Source organism: Lithobates pipiens, unplaced genomic scaffold, assembly GCF_037356315.1.
Source record: "Lithobates pipiens isolate NorthernLeopardFrog02 unplaced genomic scaffold, aLitPip1_a1.2 Scaffold_27, whole genome shotgun sequence".
Classification (NCBI taxonomy): Eukaryota; Metazoa; Chordata; class Amphibia; order Anura; family Ranidae; genus Lithobates; species Lithobates pipiens.
The window spans coordinates 141,710,759-141,731,213 of NW_027507788.1; the positions used below are offsets into that span (position 1 = coordinate 141,710,759).

Here is a 20,455-nt window from a genome sequence, read left to right on the forward strand (position 1 = left end):
AGTGAAAACAGAGGGAAAAAGCGTAAAAAAAGAAAACTAATACAGCCACCACATCTAATGACTTGCAAGCTGCAATAAATTACATGTTTGGTTTTGGGCTTAATACTGTTTTAAAATGTTTGTAAAAGCATAAAAGCAATTTTATTTAATTTTGGCTATACATACTCCTTTATCTACAGACTTTGCTATCATATTTCAAACATTACAGAAGAAGTCATCTAGTCATCTAGGATTTTAAATTAGTTTATTTTTAGTACATTATTATATATATATATATATATTAGGACACTCACAAATCATACTAATCATTTTCTGTAAGTAAATGGATAAAGCACATAAATTATACATTAAATAAAAGGGTCTACGTTCATTGATTTAGAGTGTAGAAATCTATTATGCAGTTTTCTGCATCTTGGAAATGGTCACAATTAATTACAGTTACAGTATTGGCATCCTTAAAGTATAACTAAAAGGCAAAACTTTTTTTTTTGTTAGAACACCTGTCAGTTTTTATTGCTGTCTCCCGTTAAGGAGATTCACCCTCTCCATTTGTTCTGTTTACCATTATAATTGACAGTGAAAGTAAAAGAAAATCTCAAAGTTTGGATTGTCCCCAGAAAAGTAATAGAAGGGAAATCTTCCAATTGGGGACACTAGTTCTGATGAGCTGGGGGTCCCAAAGTCCCTTAATTTTAGGGGATTTCCTTTTACTTCCTGTTTTGACAATGGGACAGGAAGTGCACCTAAATCTCCCCAATTGGACACAGATTGTGAAAATAAACCTTACAGATTATAACCCTCCCTTTACTCTATCCAAAAGGAAAAAATAAGTTTTGCCTATAGTTCTACTTTAATTACAGTTACAATATTGGCATTTTCAAATATCATTGCCAGGGGCACATCTTGGGACTTGTTAAAAAAAAAAAACAAACACACACACAACCCCAATATGATAGAATTGTCAACAAGCATTCAGATATTATGTGTCATGTACAAAAAAAAAATAATGCTTTCACTTCCTTGCGTCTCTTGAATAAGCCCTACTGGTATCAGACACATCCATGTGGATGGTGTAGAAGCCGTTCATCCACAATGAGGTGGCTAATAAACTGCAGCTAAACCACCCGAGAAATTCATCTGTCGCAGGATCCAAATTAGAGGCCTATTGGACAGATCTTCACCTGGAAATGGTCATTTGTGGGCATGATACGCCCACATTGGGTAAGTAAGGATGGATCTGGGACAAATTTTCCCTGCGACAATAGCAGTCACTTATAGCTGTGCTCCTGAGTAACTGCAGTAAAAGATCTTGGCTGAGATCCAGTTTTTGAACTAGAGATTTTGAACCAGTAGTAGCTTGAGAAAACATTCTATGTAAGCGAGTGATTTGTAGTAGACCAATGCCATGGATTACTGCAACCAGACACATAGCCTACACTCAACAACCCTGAGATCATCTTTACACACCAATATCAACTCTCTGCAATCTACACCCCAGATATCATCAGATACTGTATTACAGTCCTTGAGACTTGTATTTAGCACACCAATCTTTTTAAATATTTGTACAATTTCTTTTTGACTATCCAACAGCATTCCACACTGTTACAGTAAAGAGAGGCTACTTTGTTTCTCCATTTACACAGGCTCTAAGTGTGTAATCTTTAGGTGCTCCTGAAAATCTCTTGAGGCAGCAGAAAGATCCTCTCGGTAATTGTAGATTGACTGGTAATCCTTGCTGCTCTTCAGCAATTCATTATTCTTGCGAGCTTCATAATGGAACTGTGAGCCTTTCATCTCATACCTGCAGGACAGATGGAAATGATGTCATTTCTGATCAGAATATTTCTGCAATCTTTGTACGATTTCCATTTTTGGTGCTATGAGCCTCAATTTACAACGCAATATCAGGCCGTCTCTACAGCAAAGATTTTAGGGCCCATTTACACTTCTGAGTTGCAGTAACATGTTACATTTATTGCCATTTATTTTGAATGGCACCCCAAACCAGGAAGACCTGAATAAAATAATGGGGTGGGCAACTATATGGCAAATTAGCTTTAATGTTGAAAAATGTAAATTAATGCACTTGGGGGCTATAACATAAACTCAAACTACTCATCAGGGGGAGAACTTCTGGGGGAATCAAGGATGGAAAAAGATCTAGGTGTCCTGGTAGATGACAGACCGAGCAATAGCAGGCAATGCCAAGCTGCAGTAAGCAAAGCTAGCAGACTATTAGCTTGCATAAAAAAAAGGGGGATTTACCAGGGATTCTACTATAATCCTGCCACTTTATAAAACTCTGGTTTGGCCACATCTGGAGTATTCCATCCAGTTCTGGTCACCAGTCCCCAAGAAGGATGTGCTGGAGAGAGTCCACAGAAGGGTAACAAATAAGGGGACTGGAGGACTTCAATTACAAGGAACGATCAAGCACTAAATGTATTCTCCCTGGAGAAGAGACACTTGAGAGGAGATATGATAGTGACATACAAATACCTCAATGATAACCCCAGCATAGGAAAAAAAAAAAAAACTTTTCAGTCTCAGGGAGGAGACGTGGTTCAACCTTAAGCTGCATAGGGAGTTTTTCACGGTCAGGGCGACATGGATATGGAACTCTCTTCCACAGTTGGTGGTGTAAGTGTTGATATTTTTAGAAGACACTTAGGCCGCGTGCACACGAGTGAAATGTCCGACAGAAAAAGTCAGGCGGGAGCTTTTCATCGTATATTCTGATCGTGTGTATGCCCCATCGGACTTATTACGTCGAAAATTTTGATGGACCTAGAAATAGAACATGTTATAAATATTTCCAACGGATCCAATTCCTATCAGGAAAAGCGCTCGTCTGTATGCTGTTCCAACGGGCCGAAAACGATGCATGCTTTGAAAGAAAGTACGAAACAGAAGCTATTGGCTACTGAACTTCCTCTTTCTAGTCCCGTTGTATGTGTTGTACATCACCGTGTTCTTGGCGGTCAGACTTTGGTGTGATCGGGTGTACGCAAGACCGTTTCAGAGGAATTCCGTCGGAAAAACCTTCAGTTTATTCCGATGGTGTACAGGGCATTAGACGTGCATTTTAGTGAACACGACATACAGGGATAACTGGATGGACTATTTCTTTATTCAATCTTACCTACTATGAAACTAGAAGCACTAAGGCAATACACCTCCATTGCAGCACACTGTAATGCACATTACAACATGCACAACAATTTTGAGCCTACTTCCTACTGTGTTATTCCTGCTGGCTTGCAGGCAGCAGGGTCCAACACGACAAGTAGGGTGGCCTGCCCAAAAGTGGTAAGAAGGGCAAAATTGTCATTTTTAGTGGGCTTGTCCTATTGTGCACCCACACAGGGCACAGGGCTGTTACATATAAACAAGTTAGTCCTTGCACCAGCTACACCACGCTGGTCTTTAACCTTTTAAGCAGAGAAACTTCCTAAGACAGGTAAGGAATCTTACCATTTAGGCTTTGGTCCTCGGGTACGCTCCAATTCTTGCTGCCTTTTGAGCTCCAGCAGTAACTCCTCCTCCACACGAAGACGCTCTAGTCGTAATCGGGTCAGCTCTTGCTGATAGGGAGATGCCTCAACTACAGAAGCCCCCACATCTCTCCCAGCTAGTGTCTTCAGGAACCTATCCAAAAAATTGTGTATTGTGCTTAACAACTTCAGAAAATTATAGTACAAAGGCTTTGTATATCAGTACACAATAAAAGATGATCCCAGAAGATCTCAATTTTTAGATACATATTCCAATATATAATTTCTAAAAGTCTTAAATGTTCATGGTCGAAAAGTTGTGTACCTGTCAGTCATACATGCTCACAGTGACAAACACAGGTGTACTTTAGTGGAAAAAAACAAACAAAAAAAACCTAAACTACCAAAAATCAAAAATTTGTACCTTAAAAACTTTGTATTCTCCCAGACATCAGTTTATACGAAATGGCTTTCCAGACTTCTGATCAGGGTACTGCCAAGTACCAAATATCACTATTTTTGAGATAGCACACAACATTTTGGTTTAAGTTTTAAAAGTTTCTCAATGAATTATACTCTACTTATATAGGATTTGCTATATTGTTTTTCACTAATTCCTGCGGTCTGTGATTAAGTTTCTAATTGTATTTGTCATCAGCAAGTTGATAACTTACCAATTATATCAGGGGTCTCCCGCAGGCCAGATTCAGCCCTTTGCTTTCCTTTAACTAGTCCTTGTAGCACTATTCCTCATACTACCACCAACCATGGGGCATTGTTACTCCCACTAATACTAAAACCCCAAAACTCACTTTGGGGTTGATTTACTAAAACTGGAGAGTGCAAAATGTGGTGCAGCTGTGCATAGAAACCAATCAGTTCCCAGGTTTTTTTTGTCAAAGCTTAATTGAACGAGCTGAAGTTAGAAGGTGATTGGACACCATGCACAGATTATATACTGTAAATCAATCCCTTTGTATCCTTGGAATTGCAAACCCATTGATGCTCAGATGTTGTACATGTACTGGGACCTAGTTACAGGGAATAGCCATGGCAGGAAGCAAAAGTGTATTACTGAATTTTACTTCAAGCAATTTACCTTTCACTGATCTCTTCTGCACTGGGTGCTGTTATGACAGATGACGGGATGCTATAAGGACTCCAGGAGTAGCCAAGACTGCTTTTGGTTTTCCTTGGAGGAGTAAAGGACCTTGCTGCCAAAGACCCTGGTCTGTAAAATCGTAAGCGTGATTGCCTGTTGGAAGATGATGTCTTAATGTTGGATTTTATCCTTGGTGGTGGCTGACCACATGCATTGGCTTTAGCAGAGTTTGGCCTCCAGATAGGTTTTGGGGATTGAGAACGTGATCTAAGATATCTAGCTTTCTTGGAAGAAGGAGAAAAGGAGTGTGAACGATCAATTGACTGCGATCTTCCTCGTACTATCGTAACTCTGGTTCTCTCAGGGGATCGAGAACGCACAGGAAATCTTGGCGGTAAAAGAGACTTCACACCAACTACATGAGGAGCACCAAGCTTCACTGGAACAGATTCTCCATATGCAATGTCTGACGGCGATATGGAAGAAGATCCAATTTCTGAAAACAGGCTGCCTACCATGCTGACTGGGCGGCTTTGAGAGGACTTTGAAAATGCTGGGAATCCTGAACTGTGCACTGTAGAAAAACTTTCATGAGGTTTAACTAGGTGGTTTGTCTTCAAAAACCATTCAGAGCTTGAAGCAGAGTCTTGACCTCCATCAATGGAGTCTCCAAAGGATGGACTGCTAATATGCTTTGGCCATTCTGGCATGTTTGTATAGTCCGACTTGGTTTCCAAATTTAGACTAGAGGCCAGGCTATCTACTTGAACCTTTAATTTCCTCAAATTGTCCTCAAGGTCATCAATGCTAATGTTCTCTTTGGCGTACAGGGACAATGTGTTACCTGCAGTTAATAAAAAAACTATAAGAATATGGCAGTAGAGGTTAATGTAATCCAGGTCAGCTAGACAACATACAATTGACAAAGCTAATGTATTTTTTTCTAGGATGTATAATATTATATTGTGATTTATATTTTTTTTTTATTTCTTTCTGGTGAGGACTAAAAAAAGAAAAAAAAAAAAAAACACTTTTCAAATTATTTTTCTTTGTATTTGGTCAAATAAATAGAACATATTGCAAATAAATGTTCATGTGCAACTAGCAGGTGGCGCTTTAGGTTCCTTTTTGTGTTTTCAAAATTCCTCCTTACCTCCTGCATTAAAAAGTCTGTGGTTTACAGAGCACAGCAGCTCAAGATGAAGTGTTTACAAACAAATGAGTCAATGATATGTACCCCCCCCCCCCATACACTTTTTCCTGAGATTTCAATCAGACAGAGTTAGCCTAAAGGCTCTCTTTTTAGTTAGCCCATAGTGTTTTAGCAATGAATTACACAGTACGCGTATGCAGATGTGCGTCCTCGGCTTTCGGGGGTTATACCGGGATGAGCAGGAGGGGACGACCCCCCTCCCGCCACTCTGAATGCGCCTCCCATCGGGAGACCCGATCGACGATCCGCCTCTTCCGGTGGCTAGGTATAGACTGGCATGAAGCGGGAAACAGCTTCATTACAGTCTCCGGTTTGTAAACAAGGAAGCAACGTCACAACATAACTTCCTGTTTACTCGGCTGCCAATGGCGGCAGTTTTAAAAAAAAATATACAGTATTCAGAATCGCCGAAAACGGCGATCTGAATACTTTGAAGTACAAAGGAGGGATCGGAGGTCTCCATAAAGAGTACCTGTCACAAGGGATGTTTACATTCCTTGTGACAGCAATAAAAGTGATCAAAAGTTTTTTTTTTTTTAAACGCAACTTAATATAAAAATAAATAAGAAAAAAAAAAAAAAAAAAAACTTTCTTTAAAGCGCCCCCCCCCACCATCCTCGTGAGCTTGCGCAGCAAAGAAGCCACATACGGAAGTCGCACCCGCATATGTAAACAGTATTCAAATCACACATGTGAGGTATCCCTGTGATCGTCAGAGCGAGAGCAATAATTCTAGCACTAGATCTCCTCTCTAACTCTAACCTGGTAAACGTAAAAAAAAATTTAAAGCGTCACCTATGGAGATTTTTAGGTGCTGTAGTTTGTCGCCATTCCACGAGTACGTGCAATTATAAAGTGTGACATATTTGGCATCTATTTACTCTGCTTAACATCATCTTTCAAATTATACAAAAAAATTGGGCTAACTTTACTGTTTCGTTTTTTTTTAATTCATGAAAGTGTCCCTTTTCCCAAAAATTTGTGTTTAAAACACCACTGCACAAATACCATGTGACATAAAATATTGCAACAATCGCCATTTTATTCTCTACTAAAAAAAATATATATGTGTGTGTGTATATATATATATATATATATATATATAACACATTGAGGGTGCTAAGTAATTTTCTAGCAAGAAATACGGATTTTACCTTGTAAACACCAAAATATCAGAAATAGGCTTAGTCGTCAAAAGGGTTAAAATCAAAATAAAAAACATCAGTTTAAATATTTAAAATCATTTTAAAAACATACCATTATAGCATTTCCCTTTAAAGTGTCTAAACAAAAGACTGTGTTAACCAACATCAAGAATCAAGTAGTTCTAAGGCTCCATTCACACTTGTGTGATTTGTCATGTGACTTTTGATATCAAAAGTTGCAAGACAAGTTGCATCTCATTCATTTCAATGGCACCCATTCAAATTGGTGCGACATAAAGCCGCAGCCTGCACTACTTTGGTGTGAACCTTTGATGCTACTTTGATCTATAGAATGTGAAGTTGGATAAAAAAAATAAAAAAATAAAAATCGCACCACAAGTCGATGCACTAATGTAAATTGAGTCTAAAGGCTTTTTACCTTCATACATTCTATGCATGAAGGTAAAAATCTTCTGTATGGAAGCTCCCCCCCCCCTTATACTTACCTGAACCCGATCTCGATCCAGTGATGTGTACAAGAGCAGAGGATCTCTTGGCTCTCCTGCTCTCTCCCTCTCCTCATTGGCTCAGACATTGGCTGCCGCTGCTGTCAATCACAGCCAGTGAGGAGGGAGTGGATGGTTGGGCTGAGCCATGCTCTGTGTCTTATATGTAACTGGGCGGCGGGGGAGCCAGGAGCAGTGGGGAAAGACAGGAGAAGAGGAGGATTGGGGCTTTTCTGTGCAAAATCATAGCAGGTAAGTATAACATGTTTTTTTTTTTTTTTTTTAAAGCTATAAGCTGCTTAGACAGTTCTTCCTTTATTGTATTAATAAGTAAAGTATTGTTGAATAAATTGCACAAAGCTTTTTACGGACTAAAGCAACAAGATGATACTTGCCGTTGGTGTCATTTGGTGTAGGTTGTTGGCCATGGTTAGAGTGCACTCTGCGATTGATGGCAGACCCTTGATAGCTGAGATTATGACTGCTTGTTGTCTTCTGTGTATTACTCAGGAACTCATATGGCTTCTCACTAAAAGGAAGCAAAAGAGGTATTGATCATTCAGGCTGAGGGGTTGGCATTTCTTGAAGGACTAGCGTCCTTAGTTTGAATCCCTGTTAGGACACCATATGCATGACGTTTGCATGTTCTCCCTGTGTTCGTGTGGGTTTCCTTCCACCTATAAGGTCACATGAGATAGGGTGGCAACACAGAAGCACAATTAGGAGACCATTGTCATCTGATAATAGGAAATGTATGAACAAGGACCTTAAAGAGGAGACACACACACACACACACACACACACACACACACACACTGTAGCTGCTGACTTTTGATATTAGGACATTTACCTGTCCTGGAATCCAGCAATGTTGGCACCTCAGCTGATGTTTCCATCGGCTCTTGGGTGCTGCCACCGCCATTCATAGTAAGGGAGCCCGGAAGTGAAGCCTTTTGGTTTTAAAGTTGGTTACCTACTGCGCATGCACGAAGCACGCTGTGCTTTCTGAATGGCTCGGCGCTGGGGGAAGGAGGACGGGGCCAAACTTCAGAGTGATCTTGCTGCAGTGAGATCTCTCGAAAGTGGGGACAGGTACCTGTAAAAAAAAAAAAAAAAAAAAAAAAGTACCGCTCCCCTCCTCCCCAAAAGGTGCCAGATGTGGCATCAGAAGGGGGGTGGGCTGATAATCGGAGCTTCCACTTTTGGATAGAACTCCACTTTAATGTCAGGATCACCAATATTGCTTCGATAAAAGATGGAAAAAAAAAAATGTATGAAAGAACACCAACATGCTTAACTGCTTGCAGACCAGCCGCCGCAGTTTTACTGAGGCAGATTGGCTCCGCTGGACTTGATGTCCACGGGCATATCTGCAATCGCCTCATGGAGAGGAAGAACGGGGAGATGCTAATGTAAACAAGCATCTCCCTGTTCTGCCTAGTGACACTGTCACTGATCATAGCTCCCTGTGATTGGGAGAGATGATCAGTGATCTGTCACACACAGCCCCTCCCCCCCACAGTTAGAATCACTCCCTAGGGCACACTTAACCCCTACAGCGCCACCTAGTGTTAATTCCTTCCCTGCCAGTCACGTTTAAAAAGTAATCAATGCATTTTTAAATTGCACCGATCGCTGTATAAATTGAATGCTCCCAAAATAAGTGTCCGATGTGTCCGCCATAATGTCTCAGTCATGATAAAAATCATTGATCTCCGCCATTACTAGTAAAAAAAAAAAAAATAATAATAAAAATGCCATAAAACTATCCCCTATTTTGTAGACGCTATAACTTTTGTGCAAACCAATCAATAAGCGCTTATAGTGATTTTTTTTAACCAAGAATATGTAGAAGAATACATATCAGCCTATACTATATATTTTTTGGGGATAATTATTATAGCAAAATGAAAAAAAAAGCATTATTTTTTACAAAATTGTTGCTATTTTTTTGTTTATAGTGCAAAAATTAAAAATCTCAGAGGTGATCAAATATCACCAAAAGAAAGCTCTACATGTGAGGAAAAAAAAAGATGTAAATTTTGTTTGGGAGCCACGTCGCAGTTAAAGTGACGCAGTGCCAAATTGCAAAAAGTGTTCTGGTCTTTGGCCAGCCAAATCCTCCGGGGCTGAAGTGGTTAAGTTTATAGTAGATATAGATTGTAGTGATTCCCTTTAGATCTGCTTTGATTAGGCAAAGAACAAAGCAGGGTAACCCGATCAAAAATTTTTTTTAATTCATCGAATTCAAAGTAGTTGAGTATTAAAGGCCAATACTGAAAACTGAAATGATGAAAATCGATGTGTAAACTTGCCAAACACGTGATGAATGTAGGCAGGAATGGCAATGCAAGACAGGCGCAGTATGTATGAATCTTAGCATGTCTGCCCTCTAATAACTCGGACCTCAGATCAGAAAATGTAACATTATATTTATCTGTCAAAACCAGTCCTCCCGATAATTGAAGTCTCCAGCGTCTTCCACGGGTATGGAGAATGTGTGGGCCTGTTGGAGCCGTTTCCATGACAGCGAATTGCCCTACAGTGAAAATCCCCTTTCCATAGCAGACATTGTTCACGTCATTATGGAAATAGCAGTGGGAAAGCGAATAGAAGGCCATCTACCTGCGTCTTCGGGTCCTTGTGCTTTTCATTAGTACTGAAAATGAATTATTCGCTGCTAGACCTGATAGGATTATTGTTTTCCATGAATAATACTGAATTTAGTGTGAGATTTCAGCTGCTAATGTGACAGATCCCCAGTATAGTCTTCCTCAATTTGCCAGTACACCTTTGGGCTCATTTTCACATACTTTGCTCTCCGAAGAACAATCTGTGGTGGATTGCTTTTCATGTATGGCAGGCGAGGAGGAGAGGCCTTATGATGCGCCCTCACCACCTGTTTTAACCCCTAAAAGCCTGTACCATAACGCTGCAACTGCTTGCATTATGTGTGTCTGCCTATATATGTACTACACACACAGTGGGCCAAAAGTAAGAATACATTACTGATCAGATCATGGCCTTTTATTTTAATTTGAATGTATTTATTATTTCTTTTACCTTACAGGTATTGAGAACAATATGGGCAAAAGAAGAAATACAGTACTGACTGGGTGATGTTTGCTACATTCCTGGAACTTGTCCCCAACATTGTAATAGAGCTGCACAATTAATCGTTAAAAGACCACGACCTCGAACCAAACCCCTCACTTAATCCAACATTTCCACTATTCATGTAATAAGAAGTGCAAAGCAGTTCCCTACCCAAAGCTGTCAAAGAAAAAAATAAAAAGAAGAAAAACAAAAAAAACAGCCTGCAATATTTATCAACAACATTGTATTGAAAGAGAGATAAAAATAAATATTGCATCTTTCTGTTTATTCATTTAAAGATCAAAGGGATGAACTTCGATCTGCAAATGAAGTCAATTTAAAGCAACCTTGCTTTAACAAGGTTAAAGCAAGGTTGCTTTACTTCCTCTTTGTCTCCCTGAAAAGGTAAAAAATAATGGGCTACTATGCATCGCATAGTAGCCCATTATGTGTCACTTACCTGACACAGGAGCCAGCGATGTCACCGCTGTCCCCTGTAGTCCAGAGCATCCATCTTCTTCCGGGTATCGCTGCTCCGGCCACTCACAGCGCCGTAGCAGCGATGACCTCACTCCCGCGCATGCGCATGGGAGCCACCACTAACGGCATATTGCCATTAGCAGCGGCATGCCGCTAACGGCGATAGTGCGCCCACGTGCCACAGACAGCTGTGACTGACTTTTAGTAAATATCTCCTAAACCGTGTAGGTTTAGGAGATATTTTTTGGACCTACAGGTAAGCCTTAATCTAGGCTTACCTGCAGGTCAAAGTGGTCTAAAGGTTTACAACCACTTTAATGTACTCTACTTAGCCTGATTAACTCTTTAATTTTCCTTCTCCATTTAATTATTATTTTCCTGATTTTTATTTTCTTCCATTTTATGAACTATTAATAATTAAAACTTTTTTGTTTGCTTTGTTCATTAATATTATTTTTACATATTTCACATAAAAAAAGTGTTATTATAACTTTTCAATGCTTTGTACCATTGCTGACAGCGGAAGTGTAAACAAAAAAGTTGCAGTAGGTATCGGTAATTGGTATCGGTGTAAAGGGGAAGAGCCTAATATAACTTAAATGGTTATATATATATATATATATATATATATATATATATATATATATATATATATATATATATATATATATATATATATTATTTTTTTTTACACATTACATTATATTTCTTTAAATTTGATTGAAACAAAAAGTGAGCAGCACCATCTAAGTGCAGCATTAAAGCAGAGTTCCACCCTAAAGTGGAACTTCCACTCATCAAAATCCTCCCCCCCTCTGGTGCCACAATTGGCACCTTTCAGGTATAATCCAGGTATTTGCACCCACTTCCGGAAATAGCTAGCCGCAGATAACACCCCCCCCCCCCCCCCTCCGTTGTGTTCTGGGAAACACACAGTTCCCAGAACACAACTGGGAACAGTGAAGACGTACAACAAGTTCACGCATGCGCAGTAGGGAACCTGGCAGTAAAGCCGCAATGCTTCACTTCCTGATTCCCCGACAGAGGATGGCGGCGGGGGCAGCTGAGAGACGAGCGATTGCTGACATCGCGGGCACCCTGGACAGGTAAGTGTCTGATTATTAAAAGTCAGCAGCTGCAGCATTTGTAGCTGCTGACTTTTAATATGTTTTTAAGGTGGCCATCCTCTTTAATAAGACATTTTATTCCATAAAAGACAATTGGTAACTCACAAGATATACGAGATGTCAGCGCATGTGGGATTAATAATGTGGTTCATTCGCTCGTGGGAAAGACTATTTTCTCACTGGTGAAGAGACAGCTGATGGGTCTGGGGACACCGGCGGTTCCCAGCGCTTCCAGACACTCAGGATGGCTCACAGACAGCAGCGTATGTCGCTTCCGGTTGGAGAGAGAGCGGGGAGGGGCGCACGTTTGGAGCATGCATGCTCCTTTATCAGGCTAACTGGACTTTTGGATATCTACACAAGGAAAGCTTTTACAGGCAAATAAAATGCTGAAAATATATTTGGGCTGGTTCACGCCACAAAAACACACCGCATGCGCTTTAAGCATTTTTGATGCGTTTCTCGATCATTCCGGATGCTTTTTTTCCTTCCTATTCCGTTTTTTGTTTTTACTGTACTGGGTGCAGTGCACTTTTAAGGCGTTCCAGTGCACCCCGATGCATTTGATGCGTTTTATAACATTCCAGTGCAGGATAATTGCAGCGTGTGCTACTTTTTTTCTGGAACTGGAAAGCCCTGAAACTGACTGCATTGGTGTGAACTATGCCATTGGAAACCATATAACCTACATTCCATGTGTTTTTGATGCAGAAAAAAAAATAAAAAATCACGCCGGACTAGACGTGGTGTAAAATAGCCTTAAATGTACATATAATATTATATGTAGGTAGAAAGAAGCAGTCTTGCTACAAGGTCTCTTTAAATTGAGAATATTGTGAAATAGGTGGTAAAGCCTGGGATCTCCAGCACAGGGGGGCTCATGCCATGGACCACATCCAAGATGGTGATCCCCAGCAGCTATCTTAGGGCTTTTTTATGGAATTTTTACCTAAAAATCATTTATCCAACAAAATAAAGTGACATATGCCACATAGCAATAACTTACAAAAACAATGTGCTTAGAAAGCTTTAGCCACTGGTAACGGACCAACATCACACATATTATACATGCTCAGTGCATTCAAAGGATTTGCAAATGTTCCAAACACCAAGCAGACTAGGATAACCAAAATATTAGCAGGCGCCGTGATTGATAAATGCATTCTCAGGGCTTTAAGATCTTTTGCACAAGAGAGAATCTTCCACGTAATTTTTTTTTCTTCTAAAAGGACAGTGCTGCAGTGCTACTGCCCCCGGAGGACGTCAGATGACAAAACGCGTAGGGAGGCATTGGGCATGACCTCACCACACACATTGGATCTGTGCACGCAGCTAGGGATTATGGCCGGAGCCCGGATTGTTACTCCCAGAGGGGAATGCACTTTTACCTCTTATTACATTACCAGCATTTACCTCTAGCGAGTTTGTTTAATACATTTGGAGGTTAAACACAGTGGGGGTTATTTACATAAGCTAGAGAGTGCAAAATCTGCCTCGTTTCTGCATATAAACCAATCAGCGTCTAACCTCAGCTTGTCAAGGTGGTTGTAAAGGTTTTTTTTTTTTTTTTATATAAAATAACAAACATGTCATACTTACCCCCGATCCTCCTCTTCTGGGGTGCCCCAGTGGTGCTCCTCCCCTTCATCGGGTGCCCCCACAGAACGGCACTTCCCATGGAGGCATCTGTGTGGGCTCGCTCCTAAGTCCCAATGCTGCATCCATTGGCACAGAAACCGGGACTCGGGCCCACCCCTGTGTCACTGGATTTGATTGACAGTGGTGGGAATCAACAAGCTTCATGATGACGGCCCTTCTGATTGGCTGAAACGTCCCAAGGTTTGATTGCGTCATCGCAACAACATTTCCGCCTGTGTCACTTCTGGGACTGTGCTGAGCCACAATTTGCGGTATTCAGTACATGCTGGCCGGGATTACCTCATATTCTGCATACCCCGGGTGCCAGGATATAGGCACCATAAGGTATGAGTTCATTTATATATTTTCGTTTACTGCTGAATAAATCTTCCGTTTTTATGATATGAGGTCTCCCACTATTATTCTTCCCCTATATACAACTGAGGATTAAACCACCGAGAGGCTTCCCAGTGGAGACCTCACCTAGGGGAGGTTCCCCAACAAGCGCTAGAGATAGGTGGTGAATACCCAGGGTGAGGGGTGAGTGTACATCCATGTGGGGCACGAGAACTGAGTACAAGCGGAGCGCCTGCCCTTTACTGAACTTTATGAGCACGAGCACTTTACACAATACAGCTCTATGGCACTTGTTTATTTCTACATTTTATTTCAATTATGATACAAACTAATGTTGGAGTAATGCAAGTACCTAGCGCGGTGTATATTTGCATACGTTTTTGTCGTTTTGCTATCAAGCTTACGTTACCACTGCAGCTGGTTGACTATCGCACCATTATTCACGGATTAGAATTTGTTTTTGCACTGTGGCGCTAAGTTATCATTTTTAAATCGTGCTGCTATCAATCTGTCCAATGAGGAGAGACACAGCGGCTGGAGCCGATGGGCTCACGCACATCGCTGGATTGGGGCTCAGGTAAAGAAAAGGGGGGGGGGGGGTAGCTGCAGCAAAGAAGGCTTTTCACCTTAAAGTGATTGTTTTTTTTTCCTCGAAAAATAACAAACCTGTACACGGAATGTCCTACAACCTCCTCTGAACGATGTAACTTCACAGATAGTAAACGACATTTAAAAACTTCTGTTTTACCACATATACATTCAGGAACCTTTTTTTTTTTCAAATAGTCAAAAATGTATCTCCTTTAAAAACGCCTGTAAACAAAACGCAGCTAAAAACGTGAGTTACCACGTTTACAAGTAATTGGCGTTTCAAATGCCTCGACTTAAAATGCTGTGGTGCAGTTCTGTATATCTTTCCAGGTAGATAACATGCATAAAATACAAAGGGGGATTTACCAATTGCCATCTTGGATGTGATCCCTGGAATGGGCTCCCCTGTGCTGGAGACAGAATGTACCTGGCAACCAATCAGCATCTATCATTTATTTGCATAGCCTAACTAAACAAGCTGAACATGGAATCTGATTGGTTGCCATGTATAGCTGCTCCAGAATGTGTCTGGTCCATTCCTGATAAACACCCCCCCCCCCCCCCCTCGTTGAATGCACTTCTTATGGGACGATTGTTGTTGAGATGAATGGTCTGGGGGATCTGCAATGCTTAGGTCTCATGCACACGAGACACAGGTGAAAGCTGCTCAAAAAAAGATGAAACGCGCGTTTAGAAATGCACGTTATGCCGCGTTTAGACGCGCTTAGCCGCTTTTGCGTTTATAAAGATAACATCATGTAGACCCTCCCCAAGCTCTCAAAGCATGTTTTTTAACTATTTCTGCTATTTTGATCAGAGTGAGCAGCAGCAGCATAGAGAGCAGTTGTACACTTGCATTTGCCTCTCTTTCTGTGGTATATATTTTGAAATGGATCCCATATTGAATATATGTCAGGAAATGCTCCTGATGTTGCTCTTGATGAGACAGCAACGTCGTCGCAAATTTCGTGAGAGGTCCAGAGTCAGAGCTCGTCGATATTGGACCCATCCGTTAATGGGACAGGGAATGTCCGTTGGATATTTCACAAACATGTATGTGCAGCTGCGTACCTACCCCGACAAGTTTTTTTATTTTAGCCGGATGTCCATTGTCACATTTGATCTGCTCTTATGCCGCGTACACACGACAGGACTTAAGTCTGGCAGACTTTCGACAGAGTTCTGCCCCGTACACACGACCAGATTTTTCAACATCAAAAGTCTGACGGAATGATTCCGGCAGACTATTCGATCGTGTGTGGGCTGCAGCGGACTTTTGATTTGCAAAAGTCTGACAGACTTTGGAAATGGAAAATGTTTCAAATTTTTCCGACAGAACTCTGCCGGACCCAGAAATCCGCTCGTGTGTGTGCTAGTCTGACGGACTAAAACCGACGCTAGGGCAGCTATTGGCTACTGGCTATGAACTTCCTTATTCTAGTCCAGTCATACGTCATCACGTTCAAATCCGTCGGACTTTGGTGTGATTGTGTGTGGCCAAGTCCGTTCATTTGGAAAGTCCGTCAGAACTCTGTCAGAACTCCGTCGAAAGTCTGCCGGACTTAAGTCCTGTCGTGTGTACACGGCATTAGAAAAAGTACGACCTGGTCTGACATTCGTGGACACCAATATGAGAAACAGTGTGTCACCAGAGGAACGTCTGTTGGTAACGATCAGGTATGTGTATATATTTATAAAATATATTTATCTATAGATGTACAGATGAATTTTTTTCTCTGTCCTTTATTTTTTTTTTTTTTATGTCTATTTATAGCAAATTATCAAATTTTTTAAAATATCTAACATTTTCTTGTGGCAATTTTTAACATGTTTTCATTATTTCTAATATAAAACAATATTAAAATAGTTAATTATTTATGTTTTAATCTTAATATATGTTTTTATTCATTTTTTCTAGTTTAAAATTGTTTTATTTAAAAGCAAATCTATGTTAATTAGATTTTTTATAATTGTTTTAAAATTTATTTGCCCAATTTTTTAATATATTTTTATCGTGAAATATGTACTGATTAATATATTTTAATTCTTTGCTGCTGTATATGGTAGTATAATATTTTTGAATGCCTTATTAAAATATCCAGAATCCTAACCCTAACCATTCATCCTAACCACTAACCCTAACCCTAATCCAACCCTTAATCCTAAACAATAACCCTAACGGATAACCACTTACCATAACACCCAACCCTAATGACCAAATTACATTGCCGCAGATGGTCACAGTTGACTTTGAGGCCATGTATCTGATGCAGAAAAGTGCATGACATTTTGCGACCCGAATTTGGGGCCCCCTATCTCGGGGTCACTTGGTGATAGGATCCTCAAATTTGGATATGTTATAGTGCTAGATATACAGTATCTGCATATCGAATTTGGGGTTCCTGGCAATAAGTGGCCCCAAGATATGGGCCCCCAAAGTCGGGTCACAAAATGTCATTCTCAGATCATATATCTGAGTTTTCAGGTCCAAAAAATTGGGTTCCTTTAAAAATGCATATAAACGCAAAAGCGGCTAAACGCGGGTGCCGCGTTTAGCGTCTGAAACGTGGACATTTTTGCGGCTGAACCCATTTTTTTTGCTTCTGGAAAAACAAGGTTAAACGCAACTGCATAAAAACGGCAAAAACGAGACTGTGTGCATGGACACATAGGAAAACATTGAATAAGTTCAGGGGCAGTTGAAAAAAGTGTCCAACTGCATCTAAACACGCATTTAACAGCGTCTTGTGTGCATGAGGCCTTAGAACACAGATATGCAATTAGCGGACCCCTAGCTGTTGCAAAACTACAAGTCCCATCATGCCTTTGCCTGTTATGCTTGTGGCTGTCAGTCTTGCTATGCCTCATGGGACTTGTAGTTCTGCAACAGCTGGAGGTCTGCTAATTGCATGTCCCTGGCTTAGAAGATCTGTTGCCCTGAAGGTGTTCATATTGATCTTGTACATCAATGGTCACCATTAGGCGGTTCTCTTGAACTGTTGCCGTGTACAACAAACCTTCCATGAGGTGTTGTCTGTTTACCTGGCAGGAAGATTACAGGTTTGATGGGTGCTGTGTTTACCTCTGACCACACACAATGCACACCTCTAACATGAACAGCTTGTGTAGGAGGATGATGGGTGAGTAGTACTGGAATATATGGGAAGACTTACTAATGAGGGGAGTTGGGGGGATGAATTGTTGATGTCACAGTCTTCAGTCCCTGATCTGGAAGGAGCCATATGTCTGATCTCCCTCCACGTGTAAGACTCATAAAGTACTGAAGGCATCAGGAAATCGGAGCAGCCAGGCAACAAGCATTTCCAGGTTTACAAAGTCAGCCTCCAGATTTTCTCTCTAAAGGTTTGAAGCCAAGACCCCCTGGGGTGTTTAAGGAGATCGCTGGGTATCGTATGGTTGGTGGTGTAGATGAGTGTCCGGGTCTATGGGCCAGGTGTATGGAAGGTAATGTAGGACCATGACACAGGAAGCTCAGCCAGGACTCTCCAGCCTGCAGATAATAGAACCACAAGTCCCAGCATGCTAGCCAGTCAGGGATCACAAGTTCCAGTCAACCAGGGACAATGAGTCCCAACCAATCAGGGACTACAAGCCCAAGAATATCAGCCAGAGATCACAGGTCCCAGCTTGTCAGGGACTACAAGTCCCAGTATGCTAGTTGTCCAAAAATCACAGGTCCCAGCCAATATGGGACTACAAGTCCCAGAACGTCAGCCAGGGATCACGAGTCCCAGCCATTAAGGGACTAAAGTTGGGCTGCAACTAACGATTATTTTCATAATCGATTAGTTGGCCAATTATTGTTTCGATTAATCGGTTAATAACCTTTAAAAAAAAAAAAATGGGTCAAATTGACGTTCATTTTCAACCACAGTGATGGGAAAATTTGGAAATAATAGAAAACTTCTTAGTCAAAGGAATATTCAGACAGTGTTTGTGGTTTTCGTTCAGAAATTACATTCATTTTAAAAACAGAATGTTAAAAACAAGTGAAAATTTCAAACAAAATTCTTTCATTCAGCGAATGTACAAAGATTTTTAGTCTGAATATTCTCATCTGAAAATTGATCTGTGTGGCCAGCATAAGGCTCGGTACACACCTATGCAGTTTGCTTTTGATCGGTTTCTGCAGTGCTTTTTGCTGTACGTTTTTATTTTTGCGCACGTGATTTTACTGCAATTTGCATTTTTTTTGCGCAGATTGAAAAACACAAATTGCTGCAAAAACGCATTACATGCTTTTCTGCAGCTTCTCCATTGAAGTATATTGAACCAATAAAGCACCATTTTGCATTAAAAGTCCCTGACCCTTTCAGATGTGAACGTGTCCCATAGGAAACCATGTAAATGAACTGTAGTGCATTTCTGCAAAAAGCACCAATAAACGCATAGATGTGAACCAGGTCTAAGACGTTTAGTAACATAATGGGGTTAAAAAAACTAAAATTAGCCATTTATAGTATAGTATAGACTATAGAGATAATCTCTACTGTAATGGGTTAATTTATTAACTGTAGAACAGTGAAAGTAATATTTACAGTTTTGATTATTTGCTCTTTTTGTACTATAAAGGGCTTATTTTCATTTTGTTTTTTTTTAACCCCAATATGTTACTGTCGATTAATCGATTATGAAAATAGTAATCGATTAATTTCATAATCGATTAGTTGTTGATTAATCGATTCGTTGTTTCAGCCCTAGACTAAAGTCCCAGAATGCCAGCCAGGCACCACAAGCCCAAGCATACCAGCCAGTCAGGGATGACAAGTCCCAGATAGCCAGGGACTACAGGTCCCAGCATGCTAGCTGTCCAAGGATCACTAATTCAAGTTAATCAGGGACTACAAGTCCCAGCAGCTTGGCCAACCAAGGGCATGTCCTACCCTGTCAGGGACTATAAGCACCACATGCCAGCCAGTCTGAGACTACAAGTCCCAGCATCTCACCCAGCCAGGGACAAGTCCCACCCAGCCAATCACAAGTCCCAGCCAATCACAGACTACAAGCCCCTGCATGCAAGTCAGGGAGCACCATTCAAACCAGCCAGGAAGAAATGCGAGACAATCGGGGAAGGATCACAAGTCCCAGCACCGAGTACACTCCCGGTCCTCCTATGTAGCACAAGTCTCATCACAGAGTACACTCCCCGGTCCTGCTATGTAGCACAAGTCCCAGCACAGAGTACACTCCCCGGTCCTCCTATGTAGCACAAGTCCCAGCACAGAGTACACTCCCCGGTCCTCCTATGCAGCACAAAGTACACTCCCCGGTCCTCCTATGCAGCACAAGTCCCAGCACAGAGTACACTCCCCGGTCCTCCTATGCAGCACAAGTCCCAGCACAGAGTACACTCTCCGGTCCTCCTATGTAGACATGCAGAGACTTGTCGCCAGGTCTCAGGTGTTTCTGTTGTGATGCTAATGAATGAAGATGGAGATTGGACACCCTAATGCTCCGCCTGTACACCCCCAAACCATCACCCCCTCCCCCCCCCCCGGCCTCGTACCTGAGCGCCGCTTTCCTCCCGTGCAGCACGAACACTCCCTCCGCTCTCCCGGCCATGGTGTCTTCTCTTCCCTTTCCTCCGTTGCTAGGGGAAGGCTCAAACAAGGCGTTGCTAAGCGGAAGCCAAAAGAACATTCTGTCCCTGGCAGGCCACCGTCTACCGGAAGTGGGGAGCCG

The 20,455-nt window shown here is 41.3% G+C and overlaps 1 protein-coding gene across 1 annotated transcript; it reads right to left on the reverse strand.

Moving 5' to 3' along the window:
- Window positions 1-227: 227 nt before the first annotated feature.
- Window positions 228-20,408, reverse strand: LOC143934186 (uncharacterized). The gene is made up of 5 exons (XM_077457582.1): window positions 20,280-20,408; window positions 7,859-7,992; window positions 4,597-5,443; window positions 3,478-3,651; window positions 228-1,804 (listed from the first exon to the last, which is right to left on the reverse strand). The coding sequence occupies exons 1-5, from the start codon at window positions 20,333-20,335 to the stop codon at window positions 1,639-1,641; spliced, it is 1,377 nt and encodes a 458-aa protein (XP_077313708.1). The 5' UTR covers window positions 20,336-20,408; the 3' UTR covers window positions 228-1,638.
- Between the last annotated feature and the right edge of the window lie 47 nt (window positions 20,409-20,455).